The 16,651-nt window shown below is 45.3% G+C and overlaps 1 protein-coding gene and 1 long non-coding RNA gene across 2 annotated transcripts in view; one reads left to right on the top strand and one right to left on the bottom strand.

Moving 5' to 3' along the window:
- GRIN2D (glutamate ionotropic receptor NMDA type subunit 2D) overlaps positions 1 to 8,645 on the bottom strand; it is a 31,296-nt gene extending 22,651 nt beyond the window's left edge. The window contains exons 1-8 of the mRNA XM_035136621.3: positions 8,247 to 8,645; positions 7,050 to 7,642; positions 5,261 to 5,375; positions 3,539 to 3,735; positions 2,885 to 3,038; positions 2,285 to 2,438; positions 1,179 to 1,304; positions 796 to 1,025 (exon numbers count right to left, since the gene is read on the bottom strand). Of these exons, the coding sequence (XP_034992512.2) occupies positions 796 to 1,025; positions 1,179 to 1,304; positions 2,285 to 2,438; positions 2,885 to 3,038; positions 3,539 to 3,735; positions 5,261 to 5,375; positions 7,050 to 7,642; positions 8,247 to 8,645 (1,968 nt within the window). The remainder of the gene's footprint in view (positions 1 to 795; positions 1,026 to 1,178; positions 1,305 to 2,284; positions 2,439 to 2,884; positions 3,039 to 3,538; positions 3,736 to 5,260; positions 5,376 to 7,049; positions 7,643 to 8,246) is intronic.
- The window catches only part of LOC132593045 (uncharacterized), a 122,691-nt gene that overhangs the window by 79,383 nt on the left and 26,657 nt on the right, over positions 1 to 16,651 (top strand). The window lies entirely within an intron of this gene.

Here is a 16,651-nt window from a genome sequence, read left to right as displayed (position 1 = left end):
CCCCAAGCAATTTAAAATAAACCTTGCAAAACCTGAGCTGCTCAATCAAAGAAGAATGCCCTTGCAAGACTATGCAAGTGAAGTCAAAACAGCTGAGATCTAAAGCACTGTAAGCAGACACTGTAGGACTATGGCTTCTAAAAGTGATTTGATGGAAATGTGTACAGTGAATAACAGAGACTCAGCTTTACTCTTTTGTGTTAAACTGTAGCAATGGTACACGTCTTTTTGATTTTAGGGTTGTTTGGTTTTGGTTTAACATGTGGCCAGGATTATACACACATCTCATGGTTTCCCTTGCTTCCCTTTCATCATTTGTCAAACACTGGGGAAGCAGTGGTGGTCACTTCCTGGCATGTTGTTTTGGGTGGTGGAAAAGAAAATGAAAGGGGAAATAAAATGAGAGCTGTGGCAAAGAAATGAATGGGGAATTTTGTCTGGTAGGGATAGATATGATGGGAGGGAGTGGAAACCTTTATTATCATTAATTAAAATTGTATACCACCCTTCATCCAAAGATCACAGGGCAGTTCACAACATAAAAATACAAAAGGAGAACACAAAATACATAATAAAACAAAACAGACCAACCAATAACACTCCCCCAACATTTAAAAGGCTAGAGAATGTTTAATCAGCCCAAGGCCTGGTTATAAAGAAACGTTTTCACCTGGCACCTAAAGATACGTAATGAAGGTGCCAGGCGAGCCTCCCTGGGGAGAGAATTCCACAAATTGGGTACTATGCCTCTGTCATCGTCCACCCCCCCCCCCCGGAGCTCTCCCTTCTTCTTACCTTCTGGTCGCTGAGCCCAGACACCGTGTCTACATATTCCTCCTGTATCATGAAGGCGGCCAGATTGGCGGTGTAGCTGGCAAGGAAGATGACGGCGAAGAAGGCCCAGATCAGCACCATGATCTTGCTGGTGGTGCCCCTGGGGTTCTCCACAGGCACAGAGTTGTTGAACACCAAAGCCCAGAGCAGCCAGATGGATTTCCCAATGGTGAACTTGGAGCCTCCAGTGCCTACCAGGCAGGATGGGATGGGGGAATATGAATCAGAGTTTGAACTTTGCCGTAGAGGCTGGAGCGAAACAGGCTGCACATGCTTGCCGCCCTTATCTCCATAGGTACCCCAGTTTCAGACACATGCCCCTCCCTTATCCTTGGTGCACTCACGTTTACTGGCGCTGAGGCTGCGATTATAGCCTACTGGGCTGAAATATTCAAAGATGAAGACGGTCACCGCAACGACAGTCAGGCACATGACAAACATCATCACCCAGACAGCAGGGCTGTAGGGCTCTGCAGGAGGAGAAACAATGGACCACGGTGGTGGTATGCCTAAGACAGCTAGGCTCTAGTGGGTGAAAGCAGGGTTTCTGAACCTTTAACATAAAAGAAGCACCCTAAATCACGAGTAACACTTTTTAAATGGTATAATTTAAGGCCGCCTCTTTAAATTGGCTTTTCCTGAGGAGCTGTGGGAGTTGTGGTCGTGTGAAGACTCCAAGATAGTCTCTTAGAATTGATTTAAGAGTACAGTGCAGATGAACCCCAAAGCAGAAAAAAAAATGGATCTACCATTATCACCATCCTTGAGGGAATAATGGCTTTGGGAGGGTGCTACACAAGTCCCTCCATGGCAAAAAAAAAGCTATTATTTTGATCTGAAAGATCAAACTGTCTTCCTTGAAAACTGCACATTTGTTAATGTGGGTCTATTTGGGTGAAATGGTCTTTTCCCAGGATTTGGAAAAACCTGTCTGCTGGTACTTCCATTGTGATCCTAAGTACTGTGTTAACTGCAGATATGTAACCCCTATGGATACATATTGGCAGCTCTCCACTTGATACCCACAAATGGGCAAGTTTTCTCTCTCTCTGCTTTTGGCTTTTCTCAGGCCATTTTCCTTCAGCCCAAGGCCATCATTTTGTATGTCCATTTTAACAATTGTTTTAAACATTTTTCTGTTTTATCTATACCCCGCCTTTCCAGCATACATGGTGGGTTAAAAATGCTAAAATAAAATTGACAATAAAAAAATTCAAAACTCTACCTCAGCAATAAAGCAGGTCCTTAGTAGGGCTTTCCCCCTAAGACTGGGTGTACAACTACATTAGATCCAATAGATGACAGGATGAGGGGAAGAATAGGACTTCTGACTTCTCTACTATAATGAGCCCTGCTTTGAAACCAGACTACCTGGAAGACTCCCTCCACATCTCATGCCAACGCTCCCTCCTGCTTTTTACTTTGACCCATCCCAGGGCTGGGTATTCACCTAGAAAGGCAGAAGGTGAAACAGTTCCATTGCTACGAGACACCATCACACTGATTCCTGTCTCGACAAAGGGCACAGAAAAATCTATGACTTCAGCTCTCTCCGCATTGATGGTCAGGGATCCAATCGCCATGTCAGCTCGCTTGTAATACACCTGAGAGAGAGACACACAGAGAGATGGATAAAGTACAAATAGCCAGCAATCCTGGGTTTTCTGGAAAGGAAGGGGAGGGTCCAGCATTTCTGAGTAAACCGTGTAACCCACCCTAAGCCCTGGAGACAGGATGTAAGATTCTGTTTGCCTATCAGATCCAGGAATGGGCAGAGCCATAATACCTAGGGTAACCCTCCCATAACCTTTGAAGCAGGTTAACCCTACTGTTTACATCAATGCACTATTCAATAGTCCTTTACTTCAAGGATACAACCCAAACAGCCTGCAGCAGGACTTGTGGGTCCTCTCAAGTGGATTTGAGAGTCACACATGTGTGAGTGGGAAACCAGAATTCCTGAGTTCTTTTAAGAGGAAGAGAATGCAGAGAGCTCTAAGTTGTGCGTGAGCCCAGACCACCCAGTTCCTTGGGGAGGGGATGGAGTTACCTCTCCAATCATGCCGTTCCACATGCCGTTGACTATCTTGCCATGCTTGCCATTGGTGACAAGATAGAGATCGTAGGTGAAACCCAGAGTCTTAGCCAGACGCTTCAGGATGTCGATGCAAAATCCTTTGCAGCAGCTCTTTACCATTTGATGGCTGTGAACAGCACAAGGAGAGGGGAAAGGAACTCAGCAAGTGGTTTAGGAGCACTGTGGAAGGTAAACACAGAGCCAGCATGGTGTGGTGGTTATAGTGGACTAGGTCTGCGGTGGCCCAGGTTCAAGTCCCCTGTCAGCCATGAAACTCACTGGCTGATTTTAGGCCATTCACTAACCTACCCTCACAGCAAAGCTGTGGAAGGAAGGAAGGAAGGAAGGAAGGAAGGAAGGAAGGAAGGAAGGAAGGAAGGAAGGAAGGAAGGAAGGAAGGAAGGAGGAAACTATGTGTACCACTTTGAGATCCTTGGAGGAATGGGGCAATATTAATGGGTTAAGTAATAAATAAGCAAGCATGGGATTGATTGGTACTTGGATGGGCCTCCACTGGGAGGCCTACACAAGCCACTCTGAACTTTCCTGAGGAAGAGAAAGATCTAAATGTAAAATTGAAAACACTGAACTCAACTGTGGTAAACTTGGCCAGTGTCTCAGGAATACCTGTTGGTATGGTTGAGTGGGTGGCGGCAGGGAACTGAATCACGAATGCAGGTCTTTGTGGCTGGATCAATGTTGTCGACAATAACGAAGGGCCTTTCCTCCAGTGTTGCCACCATGAGGTGCTTGTTGTCATCCACAGGTTGCAGGAATTTTCTGTAGCGTGACATGCTCAGGATTCTGCGCTCCCACCTTCCCACCTGCCTCCCGGGGCATAGAGAAGAGGTTAGATACATCCCAAACCTTTCTCCAGACTCTTGCCAGCCCACCAGTGTTGGTCCTAAATTTATGCCATATTCAAGAAACTCAGTTTTGAAAGCCCCCTCCCACAACTAACATCTCCAGGATTATACCAACTTCTGAATCTTCGCATCAGACATACTGTACATGCATGCATACATACATACATAATTTAATTTGTAGGCCACTTCAAACCATGCTTAAGGTGGCTTACAACATGAAAGAAATACAAACTCTTGTCTTTAAAATCACATCCTCCATTCACATTATCCATTCACATTATCCCTCTGCTTCCTACATCCATTGAGGACATCCATGACCAGCATGGAGTCAGGATATTGGGTAGCCAATACCATATCTCAGATGATCTTGCCTATATTTTGATTATTTGATATTTATATCCCACCTTTCTCCCAAGTTGGAATACAAGGTGGCTTACAACATTTAAAAAACATCAGTGATAAAATACAGAGTGATAAAAACAAACTACCGGTAGTTAAAATTAGTTAAAAACTAGGACATATTTTAATAGGCTAGGGAGGTGTTGCTTCACTGGTAAAATCAGTGAAGCTGGCGAGCACAAGACAGGGCTTTTTTTGGTGGTGGCCCACAGCTGTGGAACTCACTTTCCAGATGGCTTACACCCATAGCTGCCAAGTTTTCCCTTTTCTCGCGAGGAAGCCTATTCAACATAAGGGAATTTCCCTTAAAAAAGGGGATAACTTGGCAGCTATGCTTACACCTTGTTCAGGCATTTAAGGAAGCTCTCAAGACCTTTTTCTTGACTACTACCCTCATCTAAGGCTTTGAATGACTTAACCAGAGTAGCTTTCTTTAGTAGCATTATGTGCCCACATAGCTATTGTTTCTGTATCGATTCTTTTGATGTTCTTACTTTGGGAGGACATGTGTAAAATATGCAACTTATAAATACTTTTAATTAAACAAAATTAGCCAAATAGATACCTTGTGTGATGACTCGATGGATGGGCTTTGCTCACAGCCAAGGGCTTAGCAATTGCCAAAATGAGATTCAGGAATGAATCCACCACCCCTGCCAGATTGGTTGCCTTTCCCTGTAGGGTTTGGCTTGATTTGCTTGTGTAAAAATTTACATTACTTTGCTCCTCTGGCTGCTTTTTTGTTGGGCACTTGCAATCTCTTATTGTTTCATGGTGCCATCAGGAATGTGGGATGCTAGCATGTGAACGGCTGTGCCTTATAGCAGGGGCTCTCTCAGCTCTTTCTGTTTATAGCCCTTGGACAGTTCTGCAAACACACTCCTTCTCCTGAATTCACACTTGCCCCATAATTACCCCATGATAACAGTGCACCTTCCTCAAACATCAACCTTGCCACAGTTCCACCAACTCACATGGACTCCCGATTACGACCTGTCCAAACTTTTTTTCACCCCCTCCCCTTGACTCATTAACTTTCCTCCCCAACCCAACCACCTTCCCCCCAAACCTCCCTCAAACTCACCACCTCCCAGGTTCGGTTTTTGTTGAGGGAGATCACAGCCAAGGATGGATTGATGAGGTACCCATCCTCATTAAAGGAGAAATCCTTCTCACCCCAAGTAACATTCATGAAGTACCTGCGAAGAGGCATGATGGAAGCTCTTCAGTGTCAATCTAGAGCCCACTTTCCATATGCTGCCATCGCAGCTTCACTCCCCCTCATTTTGCCATCCCCCTCAAGCCTGACCCACAGGGCACTGGTCTAGTATTTCAGGTGCAGCTGTGGATCAGGACTTGAAAAACCGAGAAGGGAAAAGCCCTTTCGGAATCAGGCCCATTTTGAAAGGGGAGGCAGGGTATTGAGTGGGAGTGGATGGTGTGCGGAGGTAGTTAAATATGGATGAAGTGCGGGGTATAACTGGCTATACGGGGAGGTGGGAGGAAGGGAGGAAGGGATGGTGGGCAATTAGTGGAAAGCAGAGCTAGTGAAAGAGCTGGATGCAGGCCAGATTAAAGAGATGCTGGAAGCCTATGCTATGTCAAGTTTAAAAGGCCCCATAATACTGTGTATTATTCTAACAGAAAGAACAATGAAAATAAAAGTAATAAACTTTTATATTTGCATATATACCAGTACATAGGCAAGGTTACAACTGAAAACTAATCATCTATCTTGCAATAAGCCTATTTGCATATTAAATTTATTTGAATCAAAACACCTTCTGATTTCTGACTTAGCAAGAGTGGTTACACACACACTGTTTAGCCCTTACTAAATGGAAGAGCCAAACAACATGTGTTGTGTGTGTTGTGCATGGGACATAAAATGTAAAACATTTATGGGGTTTTTTAAAGGCAGAGTCATTGAAATTGGGGGGTTGTATTTGGAGACCCTCATAATGTGAGGCCCTAAACCGGACCTTAACTGTAGATTAATCAGTGTGGTGTAATGGTTAGAGTGATGGACTATGACCCGGGAGACGAAGGTTCAAATCCCCACTCAGCCATGAAGTTCACTGGTGACCTTGGGCCAATCCTTGGAATATAAAGGTGGTATATAAATGTAATGAAATAGATATATTTTTGTGTAAATCCAGCACTGGCTGGATGTTGGTGCATAGGGTGAGTGGATATATAGGAATTCATGAATCCCTGGCTCCTGCACAGATGAAGACAGAGGCTCTTACTTGAGAGTAAGGAAGAGGTGTCCTTGCAGAACTGTTGGGTATGCAGATGCTCACTGCATAGGGGAGGATTTCCCTTTTCCCAGTGTCAGCAGTGCTGCTGGGTCCTCAGTGATCAGGCCATGCCCTCCCCACTGACTCAGGTTTCTCTACCACTAGTGGGTTGGCTAACATTCTTCCCAGATTCAATCGTGCTCCTTTTCCCAGGAAGGGACGTAGGAGCTTCCTCATCTGGAGCAGACATATCCTGGGAGAAGTACCTGCCTCCTCCTGCCTTTGTTGCCCCACCCTGGTCTCAGCCCCCTGCCATGTCGCCCCCCTGTTCCCTCTCCTCTTCATGCTCAGCCTGGCATTCCACTCCTGCGCCCAGTAGCGCATAAGGACTCATGAGAAATGGAGATAAGGAAGCAAGGAGAAAGTCAAAATGGCTGAAATGGATGTGAAGAGGAACAAGTTAGGAATGTTTTGAAGAACAGATATGCAAATGAAGAAAGGGAGGGGAGGGGAGGAGGGCATGGGGATAAGTCAAATCTGCTATACATCCCTTGTGGACAACAGCACTTTCTTTTGCTCTTGATTCCACCCCCCCTTCCAGGCAAAATCCCCCCAGCCTCTTTCCCTGCTGACCGATGCAGGTTCTCGTTGATCTGGGAGAGATTGGGTGCCCGGCAATCATTGTTGAATTTTGGAACTGAGCCGTAGACTTGGAATAGGGCCTCTGCCCCCTTGGCAATGATGGCTACACCATTTTGAACTCTGTGGTAGAGATCATCTTTCCATCCTGCTGAAAGCACCATGAAGAGACCCTCGGGCAGTTCCTCCGGCATGTACTCAGTTCTACCAAAGTTGGCACCTGCCATGAACCAGATATACCCGGGGCCTGTGAGCTTCACTTCACGGGCTGCACGGAAGATGCTTTCTGCTTCTTCACGGGAGCAGTAGAGAAGGCAGATGCGGGCATTTATTTCCCGGAGCTGGCGTTTGAGGCGGGCCCCGTCTGGGTCATCCGTGAGATTAAGGGTCACAGTGCTGCGGCGCTCCCAACCAATGAAACTGCTGTCAGTCAGGACCTCAATGTAATCTACAAAGTCTTCATAGCCGGGAAACAGTGTCGTGATGACAGCAAATGCCGTCCAATCGTACTGTTCCAGGACCTCAAACATCACTTGCAATTGCTGTTTGGTCGAGGAACCTAATTGTAGAAAGGTTGATCCTTTCTCCTGGATTTAGGAGGGAGCAAAAGACACAAGGGTAATAAGTGCTACCTATTTGCCATCCCATTATAGGTCTACTCTATGATTTCTACCTCTCTCCTTCATGGGAGAGCTTTCAGAATAGTTTTAGTTGGGGAATAAAGGTTGGCTTTTAGTTCCAGCAAAACATTTTCCACCTCTGTACACCATACAAATAATTCCAAAAGTGCTTGCATGCAGAAAATCATTATGCTGAAATTGTCCTCCTCTCTGAACTGCTGATGCCCATCTAACCTTGAAAAAGGGGTCATAGTATGAGCTTGTGTGACATATCTATTGTTATCTTCAGCCCTCCCAGTGTCCCTACACCAAAGTCCCTCAATTAAGTGCCTGCCTTGCGCTTAATGAAAAAAAATCTTGACCAAAGTACCCAAAATTCTGCACTAAGATAAATGCAAGTTCTGCACTATCTGTATGCAAATTAAGCAGATTAGCATCAGTGAGTAAATGTCTGTAATAGATTCAGGTTGTATAATTTTATGAAGTACAGAATTTAAAATAGTTATACATAATCTGGGCAGAGAAAAGCATGGGATATTAGAGTGAACATAGACAGAATAAATCACTTTACCTTGGGTGTAAGAACAATGGCTGATCCTCCGTTGATGCCAATGATGGGAACAGAGGTCTGTGCTGAGATGAAGTCCAGGATCTGGGCCACAGCCTCTGTACGTGTATCATCCTCAAAAACCACACCATGGATGTGCAGAGAGGAGAGAACATCACAGAGTCGCACAATAAGGCTGCGCGGGTTGGTGTCATTCAGAACCACAGGGATGGGGTTGATCTCCATTGAGAAGTTGCGGAAGTCCTCGGGTGAGAACCGGGCACTCTCTTGGGTGTAGGTGGAGCCACTGAAAATGATGGGGATGTTGATGGTCCGCCGCCGCAGGTCCAAGAAAGGGCTGGCACAGGCCAGAGCCATAACAAAGAGCATCCTAGCAGCGGGGGTGCCCGGGGGCAGGCTCATCTCGCAGGGCCTCTACGTTCCCCCTGGAAGTGGTTGGGAGAGGAAGGAAAGAACAGGCAAAGAGAAAGGGAGGGTTAAAAAGGGAATCAGGTGATGAGCCACTTTGGTGGCAGGGCAGAGGGAGTAGCATAGAATCAAGCCTCCCTCCCCAGTTGGCCTGAAAACAAACTAAGCTGTTGCTCACCTGTGTGTAAACATGCTCACCTGTGCACAAATACACTCACACTGCTTCTTCCTGCCACCCCATGCACCTTGCTACATGAATTAGATCAGGGTTAGGAGGAGAAGGAAAGCAATAAGTCATTGGATTTGTAGAAGGAAACCTTTCTCTCTCTTGCCTGCACATTTCCCACATTCTCATCCTCTCAAGATCAGAGCTTGTGGAGCAACTATAGGTGAGCAAATGGCTCACCTCAGGGGGCTGCATATGGTGTCTGGGTTGCTAGTTGCTAACCCTCACTGCTTCGACAGAGCTCCTGTCAACCAGTGGGAAGGCCCATCTGCTGCTTTTTGGATGCCAATGGTTTAGGTATTGGCAGCCAGAGCTCTGCCTGAGCTGCAGGTCATTGGAGTTGATCTTTGGAGGAGAGGGCAAAACAACATCATTGCACAGGTATACCTTAGAATTATCATGGTATGTGCCACAATACATGCTTCTTTCATTAGCTGCGTGAAGTTGACCAAGAACGTTACAGGTTAGCTTAAAGACACCCCTGCACTATGAAACCCCTGGAAGCCTCTGAATTGGAAAGGCAGATCACCTCAAGAAAAAGTCACAGCCCTAAGCAGGAGGTTACCTCTTCCACAGCAACTACCATAAGCACCACCTACATCTTCCCTGCTTGCTGTTATGGCCTCACAACCTAATCAAGGGCTTTGAATAACAGACCATCTTCTACACATTCCTGCCTTTCAATACCTCACTTTTCTCCAGTGTATTCAACACCTGCCCAATCCAAATACATCCCTTGTGACAACATAAACATATCAGCAACACCCTTTCCTTCCATTATACATTTACTGAGTTTTGGCAATGCTGTGAGTTGGGAGGGTCCCACAGGCCTTTGGAGGGCAACATTTTAACCCCTGGAAGAGAGATATTGGGGTCTTGAAGAGGAAGAGTTGAGGCTCTGGTGAGGGTCAAGGAAAACAGGAACGACTTGGCAAAGTCACACATCTTTGTCATTCAAGCATTTGGACAGAGATTCATAGGATGCACATTATCTCAGAAACCCAATGTCTTTAATCTTTTCATCCATTAATCAGTCAATGCTCTCCGCCCTCTTCATTCCACATAAGCAGGGGAGATGTTTGACCCAGGGAGAACGCTGTATGATTTGGCCAAAGAAATGACTCTTCCCAGCAGCAAGCTTTAAATTGAAAATGTAGAGGAACGGGAAGGGCCATTTTATCCAGGAAAAAAAGTGTCAAGTTCCCCAAACACTAGCCAGTAGAACACCAGGATTTCAGCTGTTGGTTTGGCCAGATGTCACTATGCTGAGCCAGATGTCAAGAGCTCATCCTGCCCTCCATTTATCCTCCATGGGCCAATTATTAGTCAGAATAGACGAGTGAGTGAAGTGCAGAGGTGGGCACTAAATGAAACCAGTCGCACATACAGTGGACTTAATGTATTGGTTTCACCTCACCCAGCATCCTCAATGCATTTATTTTTCTCCACTTGCTATAATTCCAGTTCTCTCTCTCTCTCTCTCTCTCTCTCTCTCTCTCTCTCTCTCTCTCTCTCTCTCACACACACACACACACACACACACACACACACACACCACACCACACACTTCCTTTCCCTTTTGGATACATCGGGTTTGCCCAATAATATGTAGACAGTCTTTCTACATGTTGATAAAAACCCACTCAGATTATTATTATTTATATCCTGGCCAGCTCTAGGGCAGATTCCCAAATTATTTATCAGGGTGAGCCTGACTGGCCTGACTAACCTGCCATTGGTTCCAGTAGCATCAGACAAGGCAACAGGTTCATGTACAGTGGGTGTGTTACCCTCATTCTGCCACTGTACCCTCAGGAGTTTATTCCAACACATGTGCGTGGTCCTGTCCCACTTTGCCTGTGACTGGCACTATTTCCATTTCATTTCATTTTTTTATTTGTCTGTCAGGCATGAGCAGCCAAATCCCACTCCAAATCCCACCAGCATTAACAGTACAGATCTGCTCATTGGTTGGTGGCTATACAAATCTATACACTAGGTTCCCCCCCCACACACACACAAATCACAATCACAGCACACAATAAGAGAGCTCCAAATTACTCAATGAATCAAACCAAGTTGCTGGCTGCAGGCAGAGCCTCCTCAGAGCACTTGTCAATCAGCTGGAGGGGATATGAATTCCTGTGTGGCTCTTTAATTAGACTCCTGGCTTGTCTGTTTTATGGTAGTATTGTGGGTGTGACCCAGACCCAAAGGCTGCATAAAAAGCATGTGTTGTGATAATGATGAACTGTGTGGCCAGGAGAATCATGTGGTTCACTTCTTACTGAAGTGGAATCCTTCCCATTGAAGGGTATGATTACATTTTGAATGCTCCCATCCATAATAATTTGTTGGCATATTTTTTTAAAATGAGCATGTCAAGGAGAAGGGCTCTAGCCTATTCTTTCCCAACATGTTTATTATTTATGTTCCAGGGGGAGAGGGAATAATATTTCTGAGGAGGGACAGTGAGTATTCAAATATGCAATTCCCCACTTACAGGCTGAAGTGGCACAGTCCAGCAAAAGCTGCCATATACAGTTCTGCTGCTTATATAGCTTGGCTTTTTGACCATAAGTACGATGCAAAAACTATCAAGCAGATCCTCGGTGATAAATTCTAGTGGGGTGTTCCCCATTCAAACATTCCTTATGGGCGGGTAGACAATTCTTGATGCCCCAAAGGAATTGAGGTGGAGGTGGGAGGGAGAAGGGAAGGGGAGCAGATAAAGAGCTATACTGTCAGCAAACAAAATAAAACCTTCCACTACCTAGTCTCCCACTATGCCTCTAAAGTGAGCAGTGAAATCCCTTGCACACTGTCCACACTTCCAGGGACTTTGGATCATTACATGTCACCTTAGCATATGTATGTTTCCAAGCCCACATTTGCCAAAGCAATATGAATGTGGAGGGCCGGGGGGGGGGGGAAATAAGCATTAAACAATCACAGGCAGTGGGGGCTCTTAAACGTCTCATGCCTACAGGAGCCCTCCCCCCTCCTCCGCCAACCCTCCCAGCTGGTCTTACTTTCAGGCCCAGAACCCAGCTGGGATAAACTAGTGTAAAAATAGCCAGGGATGCACTTGATGGGAAGAACAGTGGATGCAAGCCAGGTTCAACATCCTCCCCCCTTCCCCTCTGATGCTCTATCCCCACATCAGGGCCACCCAAGATATTTTGCTGCCTGAGGCAAGGGATAAGATGGTGGCCCCTTCTGCAGATAAAATCTGAGTGGACTGGAAGTTGTTTCTTGACTTCAACATAGGTGGCAGGGCAGCATCTTCCACTGCCTTGGGGGGGGGGGGTAGCAAGTTAGCTTAGAGCAGTGGCTCTTAAATATTTCCCCCCATGGATCACTTGAAAATTGTTGAGAGTCTTGGTGGACCACTTAATGATATTTCTACCTGTTGTAACAATTGTAATGTGCTGTGCTAGATGCTGTATGGTTACAAAGCAAGCCTTCTAACATGTAGTTCCACCCTCAGAGAACCATCTTTTTAAAAAACTAATTAAATAATTAACCACTCCATACAAACCCTTATCATAGGACAAGACATTACAAAGAAAGAGTCTTATTTTGCCTATGCTAATTTTAATTAGGGCTTACACCGCTCATTAGACCACTTTATTTGGTCTTTCAACATCAAAGCTCTCTCAGAATGCTCATTTTGAGATGTCAGAAACCTTTAAGCTGCTGCTTATTCTATTCATCTTTAACTCTGGGCAAGGTGACAACATCCCTCCCATCTTACCAACTAATGTAGCTCACCTAAGAGGAGTCTATTGAATTAGAATCTCTCCCCCTGCCCTAGGACTGGCTCACGTTTCTTTTCTTATTTATTATCATTTAAACAGCATGTTTTAACTTGCTTTAAATCTTTAGCATGTTTTGTCTCAAAACAATCCTCTGAAATAAATCATTAGCACACTTGTCAACCTCAAGAGACCCTTCATAAGTTACAATCCCCCCCCCCCCAAAAATGAAGATAAAACCCGCATAGGGAAAAATGTGTGAAATGAAGTGCAAGTGTTTAAAATAAAATGATTGCATCATATTCCAGCTAGAATGAGGTACACACTTTTTCCTGCTTGGCGATTCTTTACATTACTTTAATTATGAGTCAAGTACTTGGGATGAGGAAGTGGAACCTTCAAGGTCAGGGAGAGGAACCTATCTCTCTTTCTTCCCTGGAAAAAAAATGTATAGATTCTTCACAGTTTAGGAGCTCTCTAACAAAAACCACAGAAAACCTCCTATAGATGGATGTGAAGGTAAAATATGGTACTTTGGCTGGAGCAAAAACTACTGGAGGCAAGAAAGCACAACAGCAAGTATGCTTTCTAAACAAACAAAAGGGGGGAAATAATAAGGGTGATTTGTTTAGAAGCAATGCAGTGCACAGTGGTGTTTTGCTTGTCATACCCATTCTGAGAAATAAACTTGCTGCATAGGATAATAAGAGGCAATAAAGACCTGTTCTCTAACTCTTGTATTGAAACAATTGGAACAACATGACCAGATACAATTGTAGTTAAGTCCCTGGAGGCTGTACGTTTTGCTCTTTTTTGAAGAGTTGAATGGTCAAGAAGATTGTCCCTAATGTCCACATTAAATTGTGGACTCTAGTCCATGAAAGCTTATGCCGTAATAAATCTTTTGGTCTTTTAAGGTGCCATAAAACCTTAGTTATTTTTTTGCTGCGACAGACTAACACAGATATCCTTCTGGAAATCATTACATTGATAAGTGGCAGCCAGATCCTCTCCTCACTTTCAAAAGTTACCTTGTTTCCCAAATCAGACTGTGACAAGGATGCCAATGGGACACCTCACCAAGTTGCAGTGAGGATCAAAGAGATGGACAGATAACTGCAAAACCCTTCACACATACTAAAGTGCTATGGGGATTATAGTTTATAATAATATGGCCACCACCTGCCACATTTAGGAAAATCCTATGCCAAGTATGTTAATTATGTGCCGCTCCAATATGCAAATTAGATATGGCCCTCTGGCTCATGATATTATTTTGATGCAGTCCGCAGTGTTGAACAAGTTTCTGGCTCCTGGTCTATTGCCACCTGGCAAATTCGCTGGTCACAGTAGGGAGAAAAACCAACAGGCTAAAGCCCCACTGAGGACAGCAGCGCCAACAGATATTTCCCTGCAGTAAAATGGGCAAAATTGCATCAGACTCTTGCCAAATCCAGACATTTCAAATTCAGAAGGTTAACCAGGGAGGTTTTGTCCAAGCTTATCTGAAAATGGATCTCAATCTGCTTTGGTGTCCATGCCTAGAATGCTGGATCTGTCAGATATTTTCTTGCATTGAGATTTGTACTAGAATGCTGCCTCTCCTCCCATTTGTGCTCCAAAGCAACTGCTTCTTGCTGCTTTGTGGTGAGGCCAGCCCTTGGTATGGTTGATTTCCCCAAGCCTATAATAAGGGACTACAAACCTGAAACAGGAAATGCAAAGTGAATTACCATTTGATCTCAGACCAGAATTCCCTCTGGCAGACTATCTCGTCACTTTTGGCCCAAAGGATAATAGGAAGGCCTGGTGTTCTGCAGGTTGAACCACCTTTCAACTGATGGCCTCAGTGGCTGTAGGCTTCTGGCTGTGCAGTTTGGAGAAGCACTGGGAATGGCTCCCAACACCCTTGTGAGCTCTTCCCACTCAGTGAATATAAAGCCAAGATTGGATTCCACTAGTCCTCCTTCCCCTTATTGAGACGATTGCCCCATGGGGAGTTGCCATAATCTATACCCCAAACATCTATAACATATGTCCTCACACTTTCCATGCTAACTGCTGTCCTGATTCCTTCCTGACTAATCAATCACAAGCAATAGTAAAAGCTGAAAGCCTTGTTATTGCTTCATTCACTTGGCAGATCAAGGAAGTTGTCAGTTACCCTGGCAGATGATGTTATTCCTTCTGCTTTGAAAAAAAAGGCTCTGTTTTCCTCCCACTCCTGTTTCACTACACCACTGCATGGACCTCTCCAGCCACCTTAATGCCACTTTCCCCACCGTGTCCCCTGCCTCCCCTTGCCTGCTTTCATGGTTGCCAGTTCCAGTCTGGATCTCTCATACAATCCAGAGTGCTCACTGTTGGTTTATGTTAATGTGTGTCACATTGGCTCAAGGCTCCCACCACCACCACCAACCACCCTGGAGTGTATAGTCAGCTGGTCCTTAGAGGCTGCTGCTATGACTTATCCTCCTAAATTGGCCTTCATGCTCAGAAGCATCCTCTGACCTGGGTATCCCAAGCACCACTAGGCAAACCATCAAATTCCTCCCTCACACTCCTCATTGAGCTGAATAGGCACCCACTCCCCAAACCTGGTCATTGCCCATTTGAAATGCAAAGCCTCTATCAATGGCTATAGGTCATGATGGCTATATGCTGCTTCCAGAATTGGAGGCAGTAGGCCTCTGATTATTAGTCACTAGGGAACAGCAACAGGAGTGCTATTGGTCTTACGTCCTGCTTGTGAGCTTCTCATAGGCATCTGCTTGGCCTTTAGGGGAAACAGAATGCTGGACTTAGATGGGCCTTTGCATTGATTCAGCAGGGTTCCTCTTACATCCTATATCACACGGAGTGAGCATCCCATATTTTCCCTGACCATGGCACTAAGCTTCTCCAAAGCACAGATAATAGACTGATCCTGAATGGAACACACCATGTGGTTCTCTGCTTCATATGTCTGGGATCCTGATTCCAAATTACTCTCTTTTCTGGTTCTGAAGAGCCATTTCTTGGCACCAGTGGTTGGGTCTCAAGGTCTACACATCCATACATGCCTCATTGTTGTTCACCACCTCATGCTTCTTTTTTGTATGGACTGCATTCCTGGACTTAGATAGGACCTGGAAATCAGACTGAACATGCCTGGTTGCCCTAAACCCAATAGAGATGGATTTTCCAACTGTGGCTTGTCATTAGCCTACTGGTGGAGGTTGCCCCATACAGGTAACCTGCTTGAGGTCAGTTTAGAGGTCTGACTTCCTTGCTACCAGTGCACAGATCTCCATCCTGACATGCTCCTTCCATAGCCCTGTTTGTAATCCTGGCAATAGCATGGTGATAATCAATTGCCTCCCTAGGGTAAGCTGATTGAAGGGGGGCATATAGCAGATGCTGAACTGGGCAGAAATGTAGGGATAATTCCTACCAGGTGTTTGCTGAGAAGGGAATATTACACAAATCCCTGGCACAGAGCTTGCTTGTCATCCCCATCTCCTCTGGGCTCTGATCTACCTGAGAAGCTGTGATACCAGCAGGGAAACCAATTGGTGCCAAGGCAGGAAGTACCAGGATATAGAGCCTGGACAGCAGGTGCCAAATGCCCATGACTGGTGACTAGGGAGGAAGCTAGAGAGAAGCACACTCTATATGTAGATGCAAGCATACACAAAACCCAACATACTGCAGATGACTATATAGATACATGGGTGTGCTCTCTCTCTCTCTCTCTCTCTCTCTCTCTCTCTCTCTCTCTCTCTCTCTCTCTCTCTCACACACACACACACACACACACACACACAAACACACGGCTACCTACTTCTCTCTCTCTCTCTCTCTCTCTCTCTCTCTCTCTCTCTCTCACACACACACACACAGAGAGAGAGAGAGGACTCCTCCATTGCAACAGTGCAAATTCTGTAAGTGTGCCCCTATCCATCTCCATCAGCACCCAGTAACATGAACACCACCCTTCCCTGCTCATGCAGACCGACCCATGCATCCAGGGATAC

Source organism: Zootoca vivipara, chromosome 12 (genome assembly GCF_965207765.1).
Source record: "Zootoca vivipara chromosome 12, rZooViv2.hap1.1, whole genome shotgun sequence".
NCBI lineage: Eukaryota > Metazoa > Chordata > Lepidosauria > Squamata > Lacertidae > Zootoca > Zootoca vivipara.
Note: the sequence above shows the minus strand (reverse complement) of the source record. Positions and strands in the feature narration are given on the sequence as shown.